The 26,562-nt window shown below is 41.1% G+C and overlaps 1 protein-coding gene across 1 annotated transcript; it reads right to left on the bottom strand.

The window, feature by feature from the left end:
• Window positions 1–199: 199 nt before the first annotated feature.
• On the bottom strand, window positions 200–23,793 carry LOC129862709 (D(4) dopamine receptor-like). Its single transcript, XM_055934609.1, has 4 exons — window positions 23,203–23,793; window positions 16,000–16,112; window positions 13,091–13,740; window positions 200–3,129 (listed from the first exon to the last, which is right to left on the bottom strand). The coding sequence occupies exons 1-4, from the start codon at window positions 23,473–23,475 to the stop codon at window positions 2,918–2,920; spliced, it is 1,248 nt and encodes a 415-aa protein (XP_055790584.1). The 5' UTR covers window positions 23,476–23,793; the 3' UTR covers window positions 200–2,917.
• Between the last annotated feature and the right edge of the window lie 2,769 nt (window positions 23,794–26,562).

Here is a 26,562-nt window from a genome sequence, read left to right as displayed (position 1 = left end):
ATTCAGAGTTGAACATCGGTATGCGCATTCAAAAGTCCTCCACCTGCTTTCCAGTCTTTTTTCATATCAGACACAGCGATGTCATTATTAGAAAATAAGGTTTTACATAGGCCTACACTATGGAGCTGCTTGCTTGTCAAGACATTAACATTATTTACACAAATCACTTATTGGTTAAATACAAAATGAATATTTTAGTAATGTTATTCAGTAGTCTAGGCCTATATAATTGTTTAGAAACCATACTTCCCGAAGCTATGATGTTTATTTATGTTATCATCTGAATATCAACTGCAGGGTGCCAAGAGCACACAACTTCTCACACAGCAGATTGCAGAAAGAAATGTGTTGTAATTAACCCAGTCACTGCGCAATATTCCCAAATGCAATCTCTGGAAAATACAACAGCAGAATCCCAGTTTTTAAGTGCTGTATGATTTATTTCTCAACTTACATTTTTGGAGCAATTGGCAGCGTTTTACAATCTTGATTGTCTGGCATGACAACATAAAGGTAACCGCGGGAAGCGCGCCAGTCATTTGAATGCATAAACGGTAGGCCTATATTCACTGTAAAATTCACACAATTACACTGCATTTATGAACACTGCAAAAATCACATAATTTTATTAGTGCCTGCGCAAGTTTTTTTTAGGACATTTAACAAGCGACAAGATCATATTTAGAGTCTGTGATCTAGCTAATGATTAACCCATTGTGGTAAACAATACAGAGGAGCAACCCCATGCTTCAACCATGTAGCCATGATTCTGCATCAGACGGTGATAATGCTTATTGCTAAAATAACACACTTGTCTGATAATATTGCTTTTCATCGATATGTTATTGGACTAATTTCTGAAGGGGAATATTTCATTTTAATGGTTTAATATAGGCTATACGTCATCATTGAGAGGGGGATGGTTTTATATTTGTTTTCCAAACAATCAGTGTAAATATCAGATTTATGGTTGGCTATAAGGTACTTGCCCAGACTGCAAATGAAACATGAAATCCCCTACATTTGAAATTCTGCTAGCATAACTGGCTTTCCTGGGATCTTGGCCTGGGACAGAAATGTCTCATTCGGGCCAGTAATTTTCACTTGTTACTGGCTAAGTGTGCCACTGGCAAATTTACCTTTATGTCAAGCCCTTGTGCTGCATCATTCATGGGGGACTACATGTTTCCTGTTGCCTTGTTGATTTTGAGAGTAGCTTCCCTCTACATTGCTGACATAAACAATCACCCCCTCACTCCAATAGTTACTTTGGATCATGGGGAGGGAGTTAGAGGGGTTGTCAAGGGCCATCTATTGGCAGACAGTCCAATACTTTGTGGGTTTGTGACTGTAATGAAAGAGATGACACACACAAGAAAGAGATGACACACTCAGATCTACATAAAGGCATTGGCTTGGGAGAGACATGCATACCTCTTTCTTGTCTGTCCATCCACCTTCACAATTTCACCTCCATAATCACATTTTACAGCAGTACTATCCAAAGTGGACCCAAAGTACGTTTCCACTTGGCTGTCTCTCCTGTCCTTGAAACAACTCTAGAAGGGCCATCTCCATTCTCCTAATTGAGATAGACTTGAATATCTTGGAGGAGACTGAAGGAGAATATCTTAGCTCGTTTGGGTCATAGTGTAAGGGAGATTTGTCATAAGGGGGTTTGTGAAAAACAAAGTTTATGGAAGGACTGACATTAAATCTTCCAACCCGCACCCCCATTATGTAATCTGAGTCATAGATACACAGGCTGATTACCATTTTCCAGTCACTCCTGTAAATGCCCTGAATTGCATTTGACATTTATGTTAGCTCATAAATGCTGCAGAGCTAGTTTTCCCTGCCCTGATTTGAAATAGGTCTAATGTTTTTAATTCTTTCTCCACCTGTTGTTGTTGCTAGGCTAACCTCTGTCCCTCACCTGTGGCTAATGCACCAATCATCCTGGGGGAGAGGTTTGCGGATGTAAATGACTCTGTCAATACTTGTCACATTGCAAGCAGATGGTGTCTGAAATTGCTCCATCATATTTCATCCTCCCTCTTAAAGCTTTCTCGTTGGACTTGAACCATGAAACTCTTGTTGTTTTTGTTTTTCTTGTCTTGGATACATGATTTGTGCTGCTAGGCAACGGAGAGGAAACTGTATTTGTTATTTAGCCCTTTTTTTTACCACTTTGTCCGTTTGTCAAAAGCCTCAATTTCCGTATGGGCGAGAGGGATATTTTTGAAAGAGGTTTAATTTTGTTGTGGCGATCTTTATCAGACTCAGTCAGGAGTTGGATTAGGATTTGCAGTATAATCATGGTTGTGTGGAGAAGTGTTTTATTTTTATTTTTGTCAATGACGTAGTGTTCTAACCCTGGTCCTTAATGTCCACACAGTTTAGGGACAGAAGTCTTAATTTAAGTGAGAAAAATAAGTAATCTTGAAGATACAATTGAATTACCTCTAATAATCTAAGAAATTGATGCCTTGCTGGTATTTCTAAGCACCTTTTTTAGTTGGAGGGATTCAATGCAATTCCTTACCACAAAGCTTTCCACATAAAACATGGAAACAACATATGGCAAGCTGACAAACAACATTGCTGTCACAATAGGATAAATCACAAGCATTTATCAACAGAAAAAAATGAAATCCCAAGTGGGAGAAAAATATACAATTGGAAGATTTCCTGTACAGCAAAGCACACATTTGATATCGTAACATCTTACAATGGTATTGTTCATTGTGCTTTTTTTGTCCATTCATCAGCGGTGGTGCCTCAGCCTGGTCCCAGAACTGTTTTGCTGTGTTGTCAATGACCATAGGAGTTACAATGACAATAGAAATGACAATAACCATAGGAGTTGCTTGTCATGATGACAAATCTGGGACCAGGCTAGTTGTGCTCATCTTGCCTATCGGTATATACAGCAGCTGTGGAGGAATTTATTGAAGTAGTTCCTGAACTCTGTGTTGAAAACTGTGTAGATGATGGGGTTGAGGGCGCTGTTGACGTAGCCCAGCCAGGTGACGATGCTCATCAGCCATGGGGGGATGTAACAGGTGGCACACAGGGCCCGCATGGTGTGGACCACGAAGAACGGGGTCCAGCAGAACAGGAAGGCACCTGGGATGGAATAGACACACACATACAGGCAGTCAGGCACATACACAAGCAGACACACGAGGTACACACACAAACGTAGGAACATAGGTACACGGTACGCACACACAGGCAGGCACACACAAACACACCACAAAGAGGGAGGTTTATACTGAGGCTCTTTAGATTTCTGCTTAAGAACTCGTAAGCCACAGGCATAGCAGTAAAATGACACCTCTGAGACATGAGAAATGATTATGGGTCAGGCTGACACAGGCTTGAAACTCTTTATTACTACATATGTAGGATCTTACTTTGATCACCCTGTTGCAGGAGAACTTTCCTGCAATGCAGAACATTTTAAACGTGTAGTGTATTTGGGGTTTAAAAATGCTTCTGAAATGTGTAATTTCCATTTAGAAATTTCAGACTTGATTTTCTCCTACAAAAATGTCCATTAATATTATAATCTACATAACAATTAACATTTCCAGTTGCTGCCAGATTATTTGATGTGGCGCAAATTGGCTCAAAATAAGATCAAACACTGTCTCAAATGGCACCCTATTCCCTTTACAGTGCACCACTTTTGACCAGGGCTCATGGCAATTTATATGAAAGGGGGTGCCATTTAGGACGCAAAACAAATGTAATAACACAGGAATTGCTAAATATATCATGAGTCTTACTTTGAGGACATCATTGAGTGGCGAGTGGGAATAGATCTAGCTAGGAATAAGTCAAACGCAATCAAAAATGGGGCCCTATAAATACAGTATACCCTCTTAGGGCTCCATTCAGATGGCTGTATTTCAGATTGAAGTAGTCTGAAGAGACCCTGCTGATAGGATAACTTTTTTTTTTTACCACTGAGCATAAATTACATCTGCATCATGAAGTGTGATCATATCCCAATGATATACTGTAGGTAAAGCAGTGATATTTACAGAAATACTTACAACAGGTCATTTCCATATCAGAGTGATAGCAAGGGTTATTAGAACTGTGCTAATGGTAGATAGACAGTAGGGGGAAGCCAGTTCCATTCTGTATTGTAAATTGACAAACGCCATTTAAAATCATACTTGCCCATACATGAACCAATTGCTCATACATGAGCAAAACGCACAAGGAATACTTCAGATACGGATCCATCAGTTAAGCTTGATAGAACTGCGCCAGATCTAATTAGGTTTGTATGCAAAGAAGTACACCTGCCAGGCAGCTTCCCTGCCTAGCCCCCTGCTTGGCTGAATAATTCAGAAATGCTGATGGGATTTGTATTAATATCTAGAATGAACATTAGGATGAGTGATAGATAGATAGACACCAACTGTTGCATGCTGGTGTCACCCCCTGACCATAGAGAGCCATTGTTTCTTTATGGTGAAGTGGGTCAGGGCGTGGCTGGGGGTGATCTAGTTAATTTATTTCTATGTGGTGTTCTAGTTTTTTTCTATGTTGGTGATTTGTATGATTCCCAATTAGAGGCAGCTGGTAATCGTTGTCCTGAGACGGTCCACAGTCTCCTGAGACGGTCCACAGTCTCCTGAGACGGTCCACGGTCCGGAACCTCCTGAGACGGTCCACGGTCCGGAACCTCCTGAGACGGTCCACGGTCCGGAACCTCCTGAGACGGTCCACGGTCCGGAACCTCCTGAGATGGTCCACGGTCCGGAACCTCCAGCTCCATGGCCGGAGCCTTCCCCTGCGCCGATGCCCAGTCTGAGCACGGTGTCCAGTCCAGCTCCAAGGCCAGAGTCTTCTTCTGCGTTGGTGCCCAGTCCAGGCACAGCGTCCAGTCCTGCTCCATGGCTGGAGCCTTCCCCTGCGCCGATGTCCAGGCCAGGGCCGGTGTCCAGTCTCGCTCCATGGCAGGAGCCTTCCTCGGCATCGAGATCCAGTCTAGGCACAGTGTTCAGCCTGGGTCCATGGCTAGATCCGCGAGTTGAGCGGGTTCTCCGTCCCGCACCAGAGCCGCCCCCAATGCTGGAGGATCCGCGGGATGAGCGGGTACTTCGTCCCGCACCAGAGCCGCCACCGACACTAATCACCCCCCCCCCCCCCCCCCTACCCTGCCTATTTAGTTTCAGGTTTTGGGGGGGGGGGGTATTGTCACCCCCTGACCATAGAGAGCCATTGTTTCTCTATGGTGAAGTGGGTCAGGGCGTGACTGGGGGTGATCTAGTTTATTTATTTCTATGTGGAGTTCTAGTTTTTTTCTATGTTGGTGATTTGTATGATTCCCAATTAGAGGCAGCTGGTAATCGTTGTCTCTAATTGGGGATCATATTTAAGTAGCTGTTTTTCCCCACCTGTGTTTTATGGGATATTGTTTTGAGTTAGTGCACATAGCATCTCTGTAGTCACGGTTCGTTGTTAGTTTATTGTTTATTTGTTTTTGTCTTTGCTTAGTTTCACTTTCTATTAAATCATGTGGAACTCAACATCCGCTGCACCTTGGTCCGTTTCTACAAACGATCATGACAGCTGGGTAGGTCTGGGTTGGGTCCCAGATGTCACCCTATTCCTTATAGTGCACTACTTTTGACCATGGCCCATAGAGGTCCGGTCAAAAGTATTGCACTATATAGGGAATAAGGTGCCATTTGACACACCCCTGCTCTGAGCATCAACTCCCTTTGGAAGCTGGGATTTCCTTTCTCCAACTCATTCACTTACTGTGGAGGGAGGCCTTTGGCTGAACAACATAATGTGAGGCAGAAATAGGATTAGATTTTATTTTTAAAAATTCAGCTATCTTTAAGGAACTCAAGCTATGGATAAAGTGTCCAAGTCATCTTATGTAGGGTGTCTTATGGAAACCTGGTACCCTTGTGGGTCCCCCAGGACCAGTATTAAGAATGCCTTATCTAATGTAATAATGTGTTTCTGAGTTCCTTCCTACCAGACAGCTCTATCACTCCTGCTATTTGGAGTTGTTGAAGATCCATCATCACCTCCTACTGCACCATCAAGAGCATCCTGACTGGTTGCATCACTGCCTGGTATGGCAACTGCTCAGCCTCCGACCGCACAGCACTACAGAGGGTAGTGTGTACGGCCCCAGTGATGTACTGGGCCAAAGTTTCCTGCCATCCAGGACCTCTATACCAGGCGCTGTCAGAGGAAGGCCCTAAAAAATGACAAAGACTACAGCCACTCTAGTCATAGACTGTTCTCTCTAATACCGCACGTCAAAGGGTACCTGAGCACCTGGTCTAGGTCCAAAAGGCATCTTAACAGCTTCTACCCCCAAGCCATACGACTCTTGAACAGCTAATCAAATGGCTACCCAGACTATTTGCATTGCCCCCCCCCCCCCTCTTTTACACTGCTGCTACTCTCTGTTTATTATCTATGAATAGTCACTTTAACTCTACCTACATATAAATATTACCTCAATTACCTCGACTAACCTGTGCCCCCGCACATTGACTCTGTGCCGGTACCCCTTGTATATACAGTAGCCTCGCTACTGTTATCTTACTGCTGCTCTTTAATTATAAAAAAATAAATACATTTAACTTATCAATTATCAACACTTATTTTTCTTAAAACCGCATTGTTGGTTAAGGGCTTGTAAGTAAGCATTTCACTGTAAGATCTACATCTGTTGTATTCGGCGCATGTGACATACAATTTGATTTGACTATTATATAAAGGGAGGGATATGAGGATTGAGTGAGGCTGGTTGGAATGGTGTCGTCTCTCAAAGGAGAGTCCCTTATTGTCAGACACCCCCTGACTTGGAGGCATGTATAAGTATTTTACCCACAGAACTCTTTGCAGTCTACACCAGGGGTTCTCAAACTTTTTGGGTCCAGGGACCCCTTTTGTGATTGCAAATTCATCAGGGACCCCCTCATAATCAGAAAACAACTTGAGTGTGATACAACTAGTCTACAAGTAGTTTTACTATGACGTCTACAGTGCAAGACTGGACGAACCAAATCTCAGGCCCTGGGAGAGAACATGTAAAAGGCCTGCCTCTTGGCATTGGAGAGAAAATATTGCCGTTTTAAAGTGAATATCTTGCAATTCTACACATTTTGTCACTGAGCAAAGAGATGTTTTGTTGTTGCAGCTTTAAAGCTAATATCCTGCAATTATACACATTTTGCTGTTCGGCAGAGAGAAAACGTTGCAATTTTAAAGCTTAAATTACATTGCGTTTATGTATATATACAGTAGCAGTCCAAAGTTTGGACAAAACTACTCGATCTTTCTTTATTTTAATATTTTCTACATTGTAGAATGATAGTGAAGACATCAAAACTATGAAATAACACATATGGAATCATTTAGTAACCAAAAAAGTGCTACACACACAATTCAAAATAGATTTTAAATTTGAGATTCTTGAAAGTAGCCACCCTTTGCCTTGTTGACAATTTTTCATACTCTTGGCATTCTCTCAACCAGCTTTACCTGTGCCGCAGCGGTTAATAGCACTCCATCTCAGTGCTGGAGGCGTCACTACAGACACCCTGGTTCGAATCCAGGCTGTATCACAACCGGCCGTGATTGGGACTCCCATAGGGTGGGGCACAATTGGCCCAGCGTCGTCCAGGTTATTGTAAATAATTATCCGGGTCAATGTCAATGCCTAGTTAAATAAAGGTTAAATAAAAAATAAATTAAATAAAAAACCTGGAATGCTTTTCCAATAGTTTTGAAGGTGTTCCCACATATGCTGAGCACTTGTTGGCTGCTTTTCCTTCACTCTGCAGTCCAACACATCCAAAACCATCTCAATTGGGTTGAGGTCAAGTGATTGTGGAGGCCAGTCATCTGATGCAGAACTCCATCACTCTCCTTATTGGCCAAATAGCCCCTACACAGCCTAGAGGTGTGTTTTGGGTCATTGTCCTGTTAAAAAAAACAAATGATAGTCCCAAACGCAAGCGCAAGCGCAAACCAGATGGGATTGTATATCGCTGCAGAATGCTGTGGTAGCCATGCTGGTTAACTGTGCCTTGAATTCTAAATAAATCACTGACAGTGTCACAGGCAAAGCACCTCCACACCATCACACCTCCTCCTCCATGCTTCACGGTGGGAACCACACGTGGAGATCATCCGTTCACCTACTCTGCGTCTCACAAAGACATGGCAGTTGGAACCAAAAATCTAAAATTTGGACTCATCATACCAAAGGACAGATTTCTACCCGTCTAATGTCTATTGCTCGTGTGTCTTGGCCCAAGCAAGTCTCTTCTTCTTATTGGTGTCCTTTAGTAGTGGTTTCTTTGCAGCAATTCGACCATGAAATTGTGATTCACACAGTCTCCTCTGAACAGTTGATGTTGAGATGTGTCTGTTACTTGAACTCTGTAAAGCATTTATTTGGGCTGCAATCTGAGGTGCAGTTAACTCTAAGGAACTAATCCTCTGCAGCAGAGGTAACTCTGGATCTTCCTTTCCTGTGGCGGTCCTCATGACAGCCAGTTTCATATAATATGTATTTGGTCTTTTACCAAATAGGACTATTTTCTGTATACCACCTATACCTTGTCGCAACAAAACTGATTGGCTCAAATGCATTAAGAAGGAAAGAAATTCCACAAATTAACTTTTAACAAGGCACACCTGTTAATTGAAATTCATTCCAGGTGAGTAGTTCATGAAGCTGGTTGAGAGAATGCCAAGCGTGTGCAAAGCTGTCATCAAGGCAAAGGGTGGCTACTTTGAAGAATCTCAAATATAAAATATAATTTGATTTGTTTTTAACACTTTTTTGTTTGGTTACTACATGATTCCATATGTGTTATTTCATAGTTTTGATGTTTTCACTATTATTCTATTATAGAAAATATTATTATTTTCTATAATAGAATAATATTATTATTATTATATTATAGAAAATAGTAAAAATAAAGAAAATCATTGAATGAGTAGGTGTGTCCAAACATTTGACTGGTACTGTATGTATATGTATATGTATATATATATATATGTATATATATATATATATATATATATATATATATATATATATATATATATATATATATATATATATATATATATATATATATATATATATATATATATATATATATACACATATATATACATTTTTGGGGTAATTGTTTTGAGTTGAAAAGCTAATAATTGAGTAGTGTGGATACCAATATCCTTGTGAGCCAACCAGGCCCAGGGTTAAGAACATCATTTTTTAAAATTTTATTTAACATTTATTTAACCAGGAAAAGCCCATTGAGACCCAGAGTCTCTTTTACAAGAAGGCAGCAATAATCAATACGTTACAGAATTAAAATGTACAACGATACAATTCAACAACATGATCCCGCCTAAAAAAACAACATTTACACACCTCTGTTAATGTCTCCCATCAAAATTGTAGATGAATAATATTACACTGTATTGTATGACACACTTGAAACATATTTCATGGATCCCTTGGTTGAAAGTAATTTAATCTGTTAAAAAATATGAAATGAAATGCAGTACCGCCGCTGATCCCACTTTGAGAACACCTTGGTCTAGCTTCTTCTGTTTGCCTCATGATTCAGATATGATCAACCTGTATGTCAAATCTATTTAATAGACTTTCTTGAACACTGGGTTTTATCCTTAAATGCCATAGTATATAGGCCATGCTTCAGTTCTGCCTTTTCAATAAATACACCAACTCCATTAATCCACACCATCCCTGGACAGATGGACTCAAAGATAGCACATGGAAACATTGCTGATCGAGGGTAACTTTGAGTGTTTCTCTCTCTTGCTCCCCTCTCCTCCCCCTTATCTTTCTCCCCCTTTTCCCTTGTTCTCCATCTGCCCTAGTAGACTCATTTTGCTCAGTATTTATTTGTGTGTGTGTGTGCTGGGGAGGGGGGGGGTTAGGTCTACTGGGACAGACTACATGATTGTCTCTCAGGCTTAAAGCAGTTGCACAAGTTCTCACAGGCAAGGAAACTGCATGAAGAATATGTGAAATGCTAGAAACGGCCTTGCTCCGGATAATTGTCATTCAATTTTGCTAATACATTATCCTGTACAAGTATCTTTGCTCAGGTGTAATTCTAGGTCCATACTTACAGTCAGAAGGCTGAACACTTTACCAACAAAACGGTGATGCTATAGGGATAACATCATCTCTAGGTCTTAAGGGCTCAGGTAAACCTTACATGATGATTGGATAAAGGATTACGTTTAAGTTAATTAGCCAGTGTTCGCTAAATGGTATTATAATGGCTCGTTAGGCCCAATAATGACCCTGTTTATTTAGACGTAAGAAAGATCTAATTGTCATGGCTTTAGAAGCTTCTGATAGGCTAAATGACATAATTTGAGTCAATTGGAGGTGTTCCTGTGGATGTTTTCCAAGGCCTACCTTCAAACTCAGTGCCTCTTTGCTTGACATCATGGGAAAATCAAAAGAAATCAGCCAAGACCTCAGAAGAAAAGAATTGAAGACCTCCACATGTCTGGTACATCATTTGGGAGCAATTTCCAAAAGCCTGAAGGTACCACATTCATCTGTACAAACAATAGTACGCAAGTATGAACACCATGGGACCATGAAGCTGTCATACTGCTCAGGAAGAGATGCATTCTGTCTCCTAGAGATGAACGTACGTACTTTGGTGCGAAAAGTGCAAATCAATCCCAGAACAAAAGCAAAGGACCCTGTGAAGATCCTGGAGGAAACAGGTACAAAAGTATCTATATCCACAGTAAAACAAGTCCTATATCAACATAACCTGAACGGCCGCTCAGCAAGGAAGAAGCCACTGCTCAAAAACCGCCATAAAAAAGCCAGACTACGGTTTGCAAATATATATGGAGACAAAGATCGTACTTTTTGGAGAAATGTCCTCTGGTCTGATGAAACAAAAATAGAACTGTTTGGCCATAATGACCATCGTTATGTTTGGAGGAAAAAGGGGGAGGCTTGCAAGCCGAAGAACACCATTCCAACTGTGAAGCACGGGTGTGGCAGCATCATGTTGTGGGGGTGCTTTGCTGCAGGAGCGACTGGTGCACTTCACAAAATAGATGGCATCATGTGGAGGAAAATTATGTGGAAATATTGAAATAACATCTGAAGACATCAGTCAGGAAGTTAAAGCTTGGTCGCAAATGGGTCTTCCAAACGGACAATGACCCCAAGCATACTTCCAAAGTTGTGGCAAAATGGCTTAAGGACAACAAAGTCAAGGTATTGGAGTGGCCATCACAAAGCCCTGACCTCAATCCTATGGAAAATGTGTGGGCAGAACTGAAAAAGCGTGTGTGAGCAAGGAGGCCTACAAACCTGACGCAGTTACACCAGCTCTGTCAGGAGGAATGAGCCAAGATTCCCCCAACTTATTGTGGGAAGCTTGTAGAAGGCTACCTGAAATGTTTGACCTGAGTTAAACAATTTACAGGCTTTGCTCCAAATACTAATTGAGTGTATGTAAACTTCTGACCCACTGAGAATGTAATGAAAGAAGTAAAAGCTGAAATAAATCATTCTCTCTACTGGTATTCTGACATTTCACATTCTTCAAATAAAGTGCTGATCCTAACTGACCTAAGACAGGGAATTTTTATTAGGATTAAGTGTCAGGAGTTGTGAAAAACTGAGTTTAAATGTATTTGGCTAAGGTGTATGCAAACTTACGACTTCAACTGTACCTCAATGCCGGGATGGGATATGCCACTGTACCCCACATTTAAACTTTTCCAAACTTACATCAAGAAGGGCGAAATACAAAACAAAATTCTGGAAATATACCCTTTTCACTGGGACCGCCGAGTGCTGAAGCGTGTAGCGCGTAAAAATCATCAGTCCTCCGTTGCAACACTCACTACCGAGTTCCAAACTGCCTCTGGAAGCAACGTCAGCACAATAACTGTTCACGGGTAGCTTCATGAAATGGGTTTCCATGGCCGAACAGCCGCACAGAAGCGTAAGATCACCATACACAATGCCAAGCATCGACTGGAGTGGTGTGAATCTCAAAGCCATTGGACTCTCAGTGGAAACGCGTTCTCTGGAGTGATGAATCACGCTTCACCATCTGGCAGTCCAACGGTCGAATCTGGGTTTGGAGGATGCCAGGAGAACGCTACCTGCCCAAATGCATAGTGCCGACTATAAAGTTTTGTGGATGATATATAATGGTCTGGGACTGTTTTCTATGGTTTGGGCTAGAACGCTTAGTTCCAATGAAGGGAAATCTTAATGCTCCAGCATACAATTACATTCTAGACTATTCTGTGCTTCCAACTTTGTGGCAAAAGTTTGGGGAAGGCCCTTTCCTGTTTCAGTATGACAATGCACAAAGCGAGGTCCATACAGAAATGGTTTGACGAGATCGGTGTTGAAGAACTTGACTGGCCTGCACAGAGTCCTGACTCCACCGTACACCTTTGGGATTAATTGGAATACTGTCTGTGAGCCAGACCTAATCGTCCAACATCAGTGCCCGACTTCACTAATACTCTTGTGGCTGAATGGAAGCAAGTCACCGCAGCAATGTTCAAACATCTAGTGGAAAGCCTACCCAGAATAGTGGATGCTGTTACAGCAGCAAAGGCGGACCAACTTCATATTAATGACCATGATTTTGGTGTTCGACAAAAAGGTGTCCACATACTTTTGGTCATGTAGTGTACGTTTTCCGACCCATATCTCGCGCCTGCTCCGTGGTATCTTAATATAACCATAATGGCCTTCCGACCCCAGTGCAGCTCAGTGTAAACAAGCATAACAGTTGGGTCGAAATCATCTGGCTAGTTCTCTTGGTGATGACTCAGACCGCACAATGCACAGAAGATTGACCATGAAAATATTTACAAATAATATTTTGCGGTTGTTGTGTGGCTTTGTTTGTTCAGACTACATTTAGTTATTACAACAGTTACATTAACAGTTGCATCAGTGCCCCAACCAACAGTGTTACCATATTAGAAAAAGTGCAAAGTGCAACCAAACAGATAAGAGAACAAAAATGATTCAACTCACCCACAACGACAGGAAGCACCTTCATGGCCTTCCTCTCTCGGCAATTAATCTTGGCCCTCTTCTTCTGGTGAGGGTCGGTTTGGGGGTGGAGGTTGTAGCTAATGTTAGAGTAGGCCACCACGGTGGGCACAGGGCCTTCCTTGTACTCTGGAGTTGTTAAAGAGTTGTTATAGGGGCCGTCTGGAGACTCTAGGGGGTAAGGGTCCAGCTCTTCCAGATTAATATCCTTTAGCTCTGGCTTCATGTCTGTGAGCTCCTCCCTCTTGATAACGGGGGGTAGAGGAGGAGGCATGGAGTCCAGCGGGGGCAGGGAGGCAGTTGCGTCCTGGAACTTCCTACAGACCAGGATGCTGCTCCTCAGCTTGGCCTTGCGCGCCTCCTCCCACCTCCTCAATCCCCGGAACATGCCGCAGTAGAGGAGGAGCATGATGGGACAGGGGATGAAGAAAGAGCAGACAGAGGAGTAGACCACGAAGTTGTCGTCCTCCAGTTTACACTCTGTAGAGTCCCGCTGGGGGACGTTTTGGATGCCAAACATGACGGGTGAGGCCACTGCCAAGGCCAGGATCCACGTGGCGGAGAGCAGGAAGATCTGTCTCTGATCAACATGCTTAAGGTTGTAGTTGAGTGGAATGGAGACAGCGATGAACCTGTATGAATCATATCAATCAGAGAAAAGATTGAGACGAGCTATATTCGCTATGTTTTCGCTTTGTAGAAGAGAGACATTCATTAATGATTTCCTTAGATCTATCATTAAATACTAAACAAAAATATAAACGCAACAAGCAAAAATGTCAAAGATTTTACTGAGTTTCAGTTCATAGAAGGAAATCAGTCAACTGAAATGAATTCATTAGGGCCTAATCTATGGATTTGACATAACTGAGCAGGGGCACAGCCATGAGGGGGCCTGGGAGGACGAGCCAATCAGAATTAGTTTTCCCCCCACAAAAGGGCTTTATTACAGACAGAAATACTCCTCAGTTTCATGAGCTGTCCGGTTGGCTGGTCTCAGACGATCCCGCAGGTGAAGAAGCAGGCTGTGTAGGGCCTGGGCTGGCGTGGTTACACGTGGTCTGCGGTTGTGAGGCCGGTTGGAGATACTGCTAAATTCTCTAAAACGACGGAGATGGCTTACGGATAGATAAATTAACATTACATTCTCTGGCAACAGCTCTGATGGACTTTCCTACAGTCAGCATGTCAATTACACGCTCCCTCACAACATCTGTGGCATTGTGTTGTGTGACAAAACTGCACATTTTAGAGTGGCCACAAGGTGTACCTGTGTAATGATCATTCTGTTTGGCAAAGAAGAAATGCTCACTAACAGGGATGAAAACAAATTTGTGCGCACAATTTGAGATAAATAATATTTTTTTGTGCATATGGAACATTTCTGGAATCTTTTATTTCAGTTCATGAAACCTGGGACCAACACTTTCCACGGTGGGTTTATATTTTTGTTTAGTATAGTACAGGGGTGTCAAACTCATTCCATGGAGGGCAGGGTGTCTGCTGTTTTTTCCTTTCAATTTGTGTACAATTAAGACCCATACAACCAGGTGAGGGGAGTTTTTAACTATTCAGCGATCTTAACTCATCAATCAAGTACAAGGGAGGACCGAAAACAGACACTCGGCCTTCCGTGGAATGAATTTGATACATGTGTTCTAGTACATTACTTTTGACACAAAAATATTATGTACACTGAGTGCAAAAAACATTAGGAACACCTTCAGAACAGCCTCAATTCCTCGGGACATGGACTCTACATGGTGTCGAAAGTGTTCCACAGGGATAATGGCCAATGACTCTAATGCTTCCCACATTTGTGTCAAGTTGGCAGGATGTCCTTTGGGTGGTGGACCATTCTTGATGCACACGGGAAACTGTTGAGCGCGAAAAACCCTGCAGGGTTGCAGTTCTTGACACTCAAACCAGTGCGCCTGGCACCTACTACCATTCCCCGTTCAAAGGCACTTAAATAATTTGTCTTGCCCATTCACCCTCCTAATAGCACACATACAAAACCAATGTGTAATTGGTCTCAAGACTTAAAAATCCTTCTTAAACCTGTCTCCTCCTCTTCATCTACATTGATTGAAGTGGACATCAATAAGGGATCATAGCTTCATCTGAATTCACCTGGTCAGTCTTTTATGGAAAGAGCATGTGTTTGGTAGGCTTTAATTTATTTTTTAAATTATATTATTCCCATTTGTGTGAATGCTAATGAGGTTCTTGGCTACAGGCAACACAGAGGCAACAAATACCTCAACAGGCCCTATATAGCTTAATGTCAGTGATAGGCTGTGTAACAGTGAGCAAAGAAAATGATAATCATATCAGCTAATGTTCCCATGCAAATGCTACCTGTCTATCAAGATGGAAACATATTTTATCCTGAGGTTTTATGTTTTGTATGTTTCCTCTCTCTGCTTCATTTGTGCTTTCCGTTAACACTGATTGCTTTCAGGGAGAAGGGGGGAAGAGAGAGATGACAGGTCATTGCTGGAGATATGGTTATTTTCCTAATCCGATCTAGTGGAGGAGACACTATGACCTCTGACTTGGGCTGATAGCGAAAGCAGCAGGGTTCTCCTCCCTTGTACTGCTAACGCTGCCAGCACAACTCCCAGCAAAGTGCTTTTGGAGAGAACATGTTAGTATTGGTATTCAATGGCTCAAACATTCGGACACAGGGAAGGAAAGTTAATTGGAATCCATAGATTATTTTTGTGAACTTGACCTAGCTCAAACATCATGGGGGGGGGGGGGGGGGGTCAATGAATCGACTCATGCTTGTATTGCAGTGCTGTTTCTGTCATAAGTCACACTTGACGTCAGCGCTTTGACCACCACCTGAGAGGTCGGATGTTAACAGAGAGTTAAAGGTCGATAACCTGTCGATGCTGATGGCGCAGAGGTTGAATATGGAGGCCGTACACAGCATCACGTCCATGGTCATCAGGCCGTCGCAGACATGCATGTTCAGTGACCACAGACCACCCTGGAACTGAAACAGAGCAGCAAACACACACGGTCAGACAGGCAACATCACTGAACTTAAAAAGAACTTGGTCTCTTTCTCGAGGCAAGGACATAGGATGCAAGGAATCACGTAAAGATTAATTGAGATAAAGCCATGGTCTGCTGACTACCCTTTGCCCCTCCCTGCCCTCTGATGACTTCCACAAGGTCTTGCCCTTGGCTAGTGTTCTGCACCCACCAGATTGGCTGTGTGTGAAATCAATTTCCTCATTAGCGCTGCTGCAGCTCTATCATAGAGCTGAGCAGAGTGAGGCCCCTCTGGCTGATTGGAAATTGCAGGCGTGGAGCACATGTCAGTTATGACAAGTTTTGGCCTTGACACAATTTAGATGATTTTAATTGTATTCTAATCACATATTTTAATTGGCTTGTTTTTATAACTTCTCTCTCTCTGATTTGGCTGCCAGGTTGGGGACATGTGTTCATTGTCATGTAACGTGATATATGTGGCTCTGTTCCAATAACATGTAAAACAAATTTTTCCTTCCATCATTCCCATTATGGAAAAACCACATGAATTTCACATGTGGAAAATCACATGATTTCTCATGTGATATCATATAAAGGCATGCGTTTTTTGAATATTTCTCAGGTGATGATAATTCACATGAAACTTCACGTGGATTTTCACATGTTGATGAACCTAACCTTTCACGTGCAAATTTGTGATGCTCTGCAAACATCGCATCAAAAGTAGTTAGAATACACACAAACAGTGTTTAATATCAAGTGTTTTCAAATTGCATATTTGACTCACTTTGACATACATGATTACATTGTGTATTATTATTTATTCTAGGGCTGGACGATATGGCCAAAATATATCACAATATTGTTCTAATTTTTGACAGTAAGTTTTTGAATAATAAGAGATATTTATAAGTAGTGCATGACCATAGGTTGGCAACAAATACATTCTAAGTTGTTTTAAATGGGTCTTTCACTATTTCTGTATTTTCTTCACTCGTTATCATTTCCACACTGTAACACACTTTTTTGTCTTTGTATGCCTCCATTTTGTGAAAAAGTTACTTTTTGTTCATCAGAAAAATTATTCTACTCTATGACCATGACGTATACTTAACAAAAATATAAACGTAACACGTAAATTGTTGGTCCCATGTTTCATGAGTTGAAATAAAAGATCCCAGAAGTCTTCCATATGCACAAAAAGCTTATTTCTCTAAAATGTTGTGCAAAAATGTGTTAACATTCCTGTTAGTGAGCATTTCTCCTTTATCAAGATAATCAATCCACCTAACAGGGTTGGCATATCAAAAAGCTCATTAAACAGCATGACTTTTACAAGGGTACACCTTGTACTGGGGAAAATAAAAGGCCACTGTAAAATGTTCAGTTTTGTCACACAACACAATGCCACAGATGTCTCAAGTTTCTTCACCTGCGGAATCGTCTGAGACCAGCCACCTGGACAGTTGATGAAACGGTGGGTTGGCACAATAGAATATTTCTGCAAAAAACTGTCAGATACAGTCTCATAGAAGCTCATCTGCGTGCTCGTCAACGTCATAATCAACTTTAGTGGGCAAATGCTCACCTTCAATGGCCACTGGCACACTGGAGAAATGTGCCCTTCAAGGATGAATCCCGGTTTCAACTGTACCGGGCAGATGGCAGACAGAGTGCACAGCGTCTTGTGGGCGGGCAGTTTGCTGATGTCAACATTGTGAACAGAGTGCCCCATGGTGGCGGTGGGGTTATGGTATGTGCAGGCATATGCTACGGACAATGAACACAATTGCATTTTATCAATGGCAATTTGAATGCACAGAGAAACCATGACCAAGTCATGAGGCCCGTTGTTGTGCCATTCATCCGCTGACATCACCTCAGGTTTTAACATAATGCACAACCCCATGTTGCAAGGATCTGTACACAATTCCTGGAAACTGAATGTTTTCCAGTTCATCCTTGGACTGCATACTCACCAGACATGTCACCCATTGAGCATGTTTGGGATGCTCTGGATCGACATGTACGACAGTGTGTTCCAGTTCCCGCCAATATCCAGCAACTTCACACAGCAATTGAAGAGGAGTGGGACAACATTCCACAATCAACAGCCTGATCAACTCTATGCGAAGGAGATGTGTTGCACTGCATGAGGAAAATGGTAGTCACACCAGATACTGGCTGGTTTTCTGATCCACACCCCTACCTTTTTTAGGTATCAGTGACCAGCAGATGCATATCTGTATTCCCAGTCATGTGAAATCCATAGATTAGGGACTAATGCATTTATTTAAATTGACTGATTTCCTTATATGAACTTCAACTCAGTAAAATATTTGAAATTGTTGCATTTTGAGTTTATATTTTTGTTCAGTTTATTTTCAATAGATTCAATGACACTCCATAGTTTCGCCACACGGGGCATTGTGCCGATTTCTAGGTAGATGGTCTTATTTCATCAATAACTAGGGTATGGGCAGGGCTTAGGTAGCCTATCTCTAATTGGATCACTAACATTTTGAAGCGGAGCTCTTTGCTCGTGCTCTGCTACGCAGTGCAGTCCTATCTGCATCAATAGGCCTACTGCTATGTAGTAAAATACAGTTTACTGCCCAGCCATAATTTACACAGCAATTATTATTGAACATGTCCTCACCTGGGATTTGAAACTCTTGGTTCATGGCATTCCGATCTTCCTGCTACGCCACCATGTCTGTGACAATGACTGATTTTACCTGTATTCCTACACGTTGGACTTAATACTAAATCTTAGCTTTGTTAAAAATACAGAAAACCCTAAAATTGCTACAAATATGTAAATGATATCAACGATGAAAGAATAGTCAGATTAAATGATGGCTAAAATAGCAATGCAGATGAAACTCTTTTGCTAAGTGCAGAGATGTATTATGCAATGCCTTCAGAAAGTATTCACACCCCTTGACTTTTTCCACATTTTGTGGTGTTACAGCCTGGATTAAAAATATATTAAATTGAGATTTTGCCACTGGCAAAATCAATACACCATTAATGTCAAGGTGGAATTATGTTTTTCACATTTTCTACGAATGAATTAAAAATTAAATCCTAAAAGGTCTTGAGTCATTACGTGTTCAGCCCCTCTGATATGGCAAGCGAACAAATACTGTAAATCCAGGAGTAAAGCTTTTCTTAACAAGTCACATAATAAGTTGCATAGACACACTCTGTGTGCAATAATAGGATTTAACATGATGTTTTAATGACTACCTCATCTCCCACACATACAATTATATGTAAGGTCAGTTGAGCAGTGAATTTCAAACACAGATTCAACCACAAAGACCAGGGAGGTTTTTCAATGCCTCACAAAGAAGGGTACCTATTGGTAGATGGGTAAAAATACAAAAAGTAGACATTGAATATTCCTTTGAGCATGCTGAAGCTTTTAATTACACTTTGGATGGTGTATCAATACACCCAGTTACTACAAAGGTAAAGGTGTCCTTCCCAACTCGGTTGCCGAAGAGGAAGGAAACCACTCAGGGATTTCACCATGAGGCCAATGGTGACTTTAAAAAAGTTACAGTTTAATGGCTGTAATAAGAGAAAATGGGATTGATCAACAACATTGTAGTTACGTCACAAATAGGCACTAAAGTAAAACTGCAACAAATGTGGCAAAGAAATGTACATTATGTCCTGAATACAAAGTGTTATGTTTGGGCCAAACCCAACTAAATAAATACTGAGTGACACTTCATATTTTCAAGCATGGTAGTGTCTGCATCATGTTATGTGTATGCTTGTCATTGGCAAGGACTATGGAGTTTTTTTAGGATAAAAAGAAACGGAATAGAGCTAGCACAGGCAAAATCCTAAAGGAAAACCTGGTTGTCTTCTTTTCAACAGACACTGGGAGACACTGAAATTCACATTTCAGCAGGGCAATAACCTTAAACACAAGGCCAAATATACACTGGTGTTGCTTACGAAGTTGCTTACTAAGACCACATTAAATGTTTCTGAGTGGCCTAGTTACAGTTTTGACTTAAATTGTCTTGAAAATCTATGTTAAGACTTGAAAATGACTTTCTAGCAACGACCAACAACCAAATTGACAGAGCTTAAATAGTTGTTTGAAGAATAATGTGCAAATATTGTACAATGCAGTTGTGCAAAGCTCTTCGAGACTTACACAGAAAGATTCAAATCTGTATTCGCTGCCATAGTGATTGTGACATGTATCGACTCAGAGGTGTGAGTACTTATGTATTAGATGTTTCTGTATTTAATTTTCAATAAATCTAAAAACATGTTTTCACTCTGTCATCATGGGCTGTTGTGTGTAAATGGGTGATAAAAAAATCTAATTTTCATGCATTTTGAAGTCACGGGGTATGAATACTTTCTGAAGGCACTGTTGTTAATGAATGTGTAAGGGACTTTGTGGGGAAGCAGGAAAATCAGCGTACCCCAAACGCAGAGGCTGTGAGTTAAAATCCCAGGTGGGGTCATATTGACAAGTCAGTACTAAGTGATCATGTCAAATGTAATCATATTGTCATTGATTAAAGATTGTTACATTATTTCTGCTGAACAGCGTACACTTACTTTAAACCTCTCCATACCATTTCATTACTTATCATGGTTTAGGACCATCTGGGTCCATCACATGATGTCCTGGCGACTGGGGAAAAAAATGTCTTGAAAACATCTTACAAATGTCCTAACATGTTCGTCCAATTATGTTCTTCGGATGATGTGTCATGGTCCCCTGGAGCTTTTTGTCAAGTTTCCGTTTTGTTCCAGTAACATTCCCAAAGACGTTTCTACTACCTTCTCGAAACGTTGTGTCATGGTTCCCTGGAGGTTTTGTCTAGTTCCAGGGATGTCCCCAAGGATGTTATTGGGATCTTGTGTCATGGTCCCCTCCCCTCCTCCAGGGGACCATGACACAACGTTCAGGGAAGTCCTAAAAACATCCTTGGGGACGTCCCTGGAACAAACCGGGAACTAGACAAAACCTCCAGGGGACCATGACTGTTTAAATTGAATTAATGTCAATTTTGGCTTTTAAAGTAAAACATTCTAAATTAAATTTGATACCTGGGCTTTCACATGTTCAAATGTTGTCATTTGTAGTTTAATTTTATCATGTTATAATTTTGCATCCCCATGTTATGAGATCTTTACACATGACAACATTTGAACACATGTGAAGATATGATCTCATGTGAAAGTTTCATGGATTCACATGTTGAAAGATTGCATCCCCATGTTGTCACACTTATTTCACGAGATCATGTTTTCACATGTGTAGTTTTATGTTATTGTATGTTGCTTTTAACATGTTGTCACATTTTTTCACATTAACTTCACATGTGATTACAAAATTCATGTGGTTTTTCTGTAAGTCTCCGTCTTTAAGTCCTTGAAGTAATCACTGAAAGTGAAAATTCCATCATATAGACGATTTATGGTCAATCTGGTTTCTGTATTAGTCAAACAGCATGTACTGCGATGTGGCCTCTGCGGAAGTTAGGGCATTCAAAGTCTTGCTCATCGTTGAGCAGAGCAGAGCTGTTGTGAAGGAAGTTGTCAAGGAAGTGAGTTTGTGTTTATACAGGACGTATTGCCCCCACCTACCGTCAACCAATCATGTCAATGCAGAGCAATATGGAGCCCTCCACATTGTAAAAAATTTGGGTCGTGCACTGCGATGCGGTACGGAGCTTGATTTGGACTCCGGAGGCTCCGCAATTGCTTCACCCCCAACGTACGGAGCCTCCGGGCCACATTTCCGGATCAAGCATAAATCGTATTTTACACCAGTCATGTCAAATCAGCATTCCCCCCAAGGAGAGGAGGAAAGGAGGGATGCGAGGCATGATGGATGCATTCTCAAAGAATTAGAACAGGACCCCCCCACAATTTCATCCATCGATTCATCCATGGTCTCTTTCCGCCTGGCCAGTTGGTTGCTATATCAAGCTCTCTTGAAGGGGCCATAGTGGTGTCCAGTGTGATGCTTGGGACAGTGACCCTGGGAATGGAATGTTCTGTCAGTGAAAAACTATTGTTCCTATGCTGGGTCTCTTGGCCACTAGTGGCTGTCTGGCTGAGGGAGGGGGGGGTGGGGGGGGGGCTGAGAGGAGGCGCTAGTCAGCCTCATTTCCCCGGCCCAGTGTTGACTGCCTGCTGGGACAAATGTGTGTATTGTGCTGCGATTGTTGAGGCATGTGCTGTGGCAGAACGGATGGGGATGCAGCCGTGCAATGACTCGCTGCAGGGGGTTTTGGTCCCATCAGTGGAGAGGCAACCCACGCATCCCCCAAGGGGTCAAATACAGTTCATGCCTACAGTGTAGTTACAGCTGTGTGGTTGTTGGAGTTAGATTGAATTACAAGTTTGGGAAATTCTGTCAATCCACGGTAATGACTGAAAGACAGTAGATCTAAGCGTATCTGATAATTTCTGAAATACTTAGAAATAGTATAAATGTTTGAGAATTTGAAAATTCAGATTGATCTGGTGAAGTCATGTCTCAAATACTCAATGGTGTTTGCAAACCATATGAGACGTTTTGACAACAACAGCAAGCTAGGCACACATGCCTTTGCAAACCGTTGGATTAATGAGCCAACTGTGTTTATCCAGCATTCACATCATCCATTCTGTGCAGTGTTCACCCTTGCATCAGCTGCAACACATGTAAATAAACCTGGCCCCAATAGATGATAGGTTGTAGACAATAACCAATTGTGTAAATATGGCATACTATTATACATGCATAATAGCAATGACAATTGATATTATTGGTTAATAACATGTGGTCTTTGTCCTAATCTGTGATTTGGATTGATATATGTTATATTACATTATAAAATGTTACATTATGTGCTCTCATTTGAAATAGCTTCCAATCACAATTAATTGGACCTTTCTAATGAATATTATCAATTATTATAATGATTAATACTATCACTGCTATTAATATTATTAATATGAATCATCATCATCATACAGGCACATGGTTTTAATCATAATAAAATGCATGGCTTTGACTGAGGCACCATACCATTTTGAGACATATTACTCACCTCAACATATATAAACAGTGGCAAAACCAAAACTGCCAACATCAAATCAGCCACAGCCAGACTGACTATGAAGTAGTTGGTTGTAGTTTTCAAAGCTTTTTCCCTGTACACGCTAAGGCACACAAGCAAATTTCCACAAATGATGACCACAATTAGCAATATTCCGAATATCAGAGCAGGGAAGTTAAAGTCGGTGTCCCGGGTTTGTGCTGTGTTAATTTCGGCACCCAGAACTAGCACGGTATTGTTTGAAACGGTGAGGTTGGCTGGCATTTCTGCAGACAGCCGCTCTTGCACCTAAAAATATCCACTCTCCCTTTCTACTAATAGAAGAAGATGAAGTTCAATCATGGCCGGTCCGAGAGAAAGCAGCAGTCTTGAAAGGGATTTTCATTTGGGCGTCGCTTCAAATAGGTATACAGGATGGGTTTCTTTTGCCATCTCGAAGTCTTCATCACTGAAAACTCTGTTGAGACGCCTTGTTGTTGTCCTTTATGATATTTTCAGCACTGTGCGCGCTGGACAGAGCCACAGAGCGTCATGCTTTCCAGCAACAAGCTTGCTCTTCACGCGCGCTCTCTACGCGGGGTTCCTGCTTACAATAACAGGCAGCAAAATTACTGCCAGTCGACCCTGACCCATTGGATTCATTCCCTTTAATGTATCTATTTAAAATCTAGTCACTTTGGCACAACACTGGTGTGTTCCTCCCCAAGCCCAGTTATTTCCAGTTGAACTGATTTATCAAGTTTATCAAGTGTGCCGTTACGAATCCAGGGGCTTAAAACCGATTACCTGTACTGGTTGTTTTCATGGTCTGCTCTTGAATCCTAGGCCAAGAAGCAATTTAATAATTCTGAGCGTGCATTTGTTTCTTGTCAGTAACAGGGAAAGTGACTATTGGAGTGGGAGTTTTTGTGTGACCGATGACAAACACTGGCTTTTCTTGGATACTATAAATGAACAACTGTTAGACACAATTAAGGAACCCTTGAGTCTTAAAAGAGTGTGTGCCAATCATTTGCATACATTTGCTCTTTAGGCTCATGGAGTCATGGACCATGGAAAGCTCGTTTCAGTAGACATTCTGAGTGTGAAATGTCATGCAATTGAGCAATTAAAACTCTGACACACTTCAATGAAATTATACAGAATGCATAAAGTACATAGGCGAAATTGCCACAGGGATGAGGGGACATGTACAGTATATTTAGAACAGGTCAAATATTCAGAACATGTCGTTTCATCCCCCTCTCCAATAATTTCTTTAAAATAACCAAAATAAACATGTCATAAGCAATGGCAAAATGTTTAGAATTGCAGGAAATGAGCTTTAATGGCCGACCTTGTACACGAAAAACGGTCCAACTGCTTCTCTTTCTCAATTTTCAAACAGAAATGGGGTGTGCCTTTGGTGGTTCATCGATGTGTCATCCTGGTCATATGCACCACCACCGATGTAGCTAGTTCGTTAGCTAAGCTAGCCACATAACTCCTCCAGTATGTGCTGACCTCCTTTCACAGGATTTGTTTTTGGACAGCTCCTGTAAGGATCGGTCAGAAATGGCACTTCTGTAGCCAAATATCTTATTCATCCATTGTTTTAAGCGTTAAATGACCTGGTATGATGGTGCATTGAATAATGATGCATTGATCATTTATACAGTTTAACAAGAATTTAAGCTTTCTGCCAATATCAGATATGTCTATGTCCTGGGAAATATTCTTGTTACTCATTTCTCATGCTAATCGCATTAGCCTGTGTTAGCTCAACCGTCCCATGGAAGGGACACCGATCCTGAAGACGTTTTAAAGCCCTATAACCTTTTAAAGCCCTATAAAGTAACTGTCCAGTGTTTCTAGATTTCTATGAAATATGACCTAGAATTAATTACAATGGCAAAATGTGTAGTAGGAAATTTGCTTTAAAACTGCAAAATGTTCTCTCAGGCACATGACGACGTGTGTAGAATAGCATCATAAAACTACACATTTTTCCACTTATCCTTCCACTTATACTGTTTTCAGAAAAAGTCTTCCATATACCTCTCAAGAGAGGCGTAATAAGTAATGTCAAACTTTGTAGAACCCCACCGGAGCCTCGTCTACTGTTCAGCTCCCCCAATATCTACACCACGTTGTCCCTTAATAACCTGTCTGGCTCTGGCGTTCCGCCAGCGGAACTCCTCCCACATTCCACTGAAAAGGCAGAGCGAGAAATTCAAAAGATATTTTTTAGAAATATTTAACTTTCACACATTAACAAGTCCAATACAGCAAATAAAAGATACACATCTTGTGAATCCAGTCAACATGTCCGATTTTTAAAATGTTTTACAGCGAAAACACCACATATATTTATGTTAGCTCACCACCAAATACAAAAAAGGACAGACATTTTTCACAGCACAGGTAGCATGCACAAAGCCAAACTAACTAACCAAGAACCAACCAAACTAACCAACAAACAACTTCATCAGATGACAGTCTTATAACATGTTATTCAATAAATCTATGTTTTGTTCGAAAAATGTGCATATTTCAGGTATAAATCATAGTTTACATTGCAGCTACAATCAGAAATTGCACCGAAGCAGCTAGAACAATTACAGAGACCAAATTGAAATACCTAAATACTCATCATAAAACATTTATGAAAAATACATGGTGTACAGCAAATTAAAGACAAACATCTTGTGAATCCAGCCAATATTTCAGATTCTTTAAGTGTTTTACAGCGAAAACACAATATAGCATTATATTAGCTTACTACAATAGCCAACCACACAACAGCATTGATTCGTTAGGCACGTTAGCGATATCGAATAAACCATCAAAAGATATTAATTTTTTCACTAACCTTCTCAAAATTCATCAGATGACAGTCCTATAACATCATATTACACAATACATACATGGTTTGTTCGAAAATGTGCATATTTAGAGCTGAAATCCGTGGTTATACATTGGGAAAACTTAGCATCTTTTTCCCAGAATGTCCGGATATATTTCTGACACTCACCTATTCTGACCAAATAACTATTCATAAACTTTACTAAAAAATACATGTTGTATAGGAAATGATAGATACACTAGTTCTTAATGCAATCGCCGTGTTAGAATTCTGAAAATAACTTCAGTACGACATGCAGCTTACGTTATGGCGAGAGAGCGCCCAAATCTGGGCGCAAACTAATAGTACACATGTTCGACAGATATATGAAATAACATCATAAATGGGTCCTACTTTTGATTATCTTCCATCAGAATGTTGTACAAGGGGTCCTTCGTCCAGAACAATCGTTGTTTGGTTTTAGAACGGCCTTTTTCCCTCTCGATTTAGCAAGCAAAACTTGCCAA

The sequence above is a fragment of the Salvelinus fontinalis genome, chromosome 9 (genome assembly GCF_029448725.1).
Source record: "Salvelinus fontinalis isolate EN_2023a chromosome 9, ASM2944872v1, whole genome shotgun sequence".
Taxonomy (NCBI): Eukaryota; Metazoa; Chordata; class Actinopteri; order Salmoniformes; family Salmonidae; genus Salvelinus; species Salvelinus fontinalis.
The sequence above is the reverse complement of the archived record's forward strand: the minus strand, read 5'-3'. Positions and strand labels throughout refer to the sequence as shown.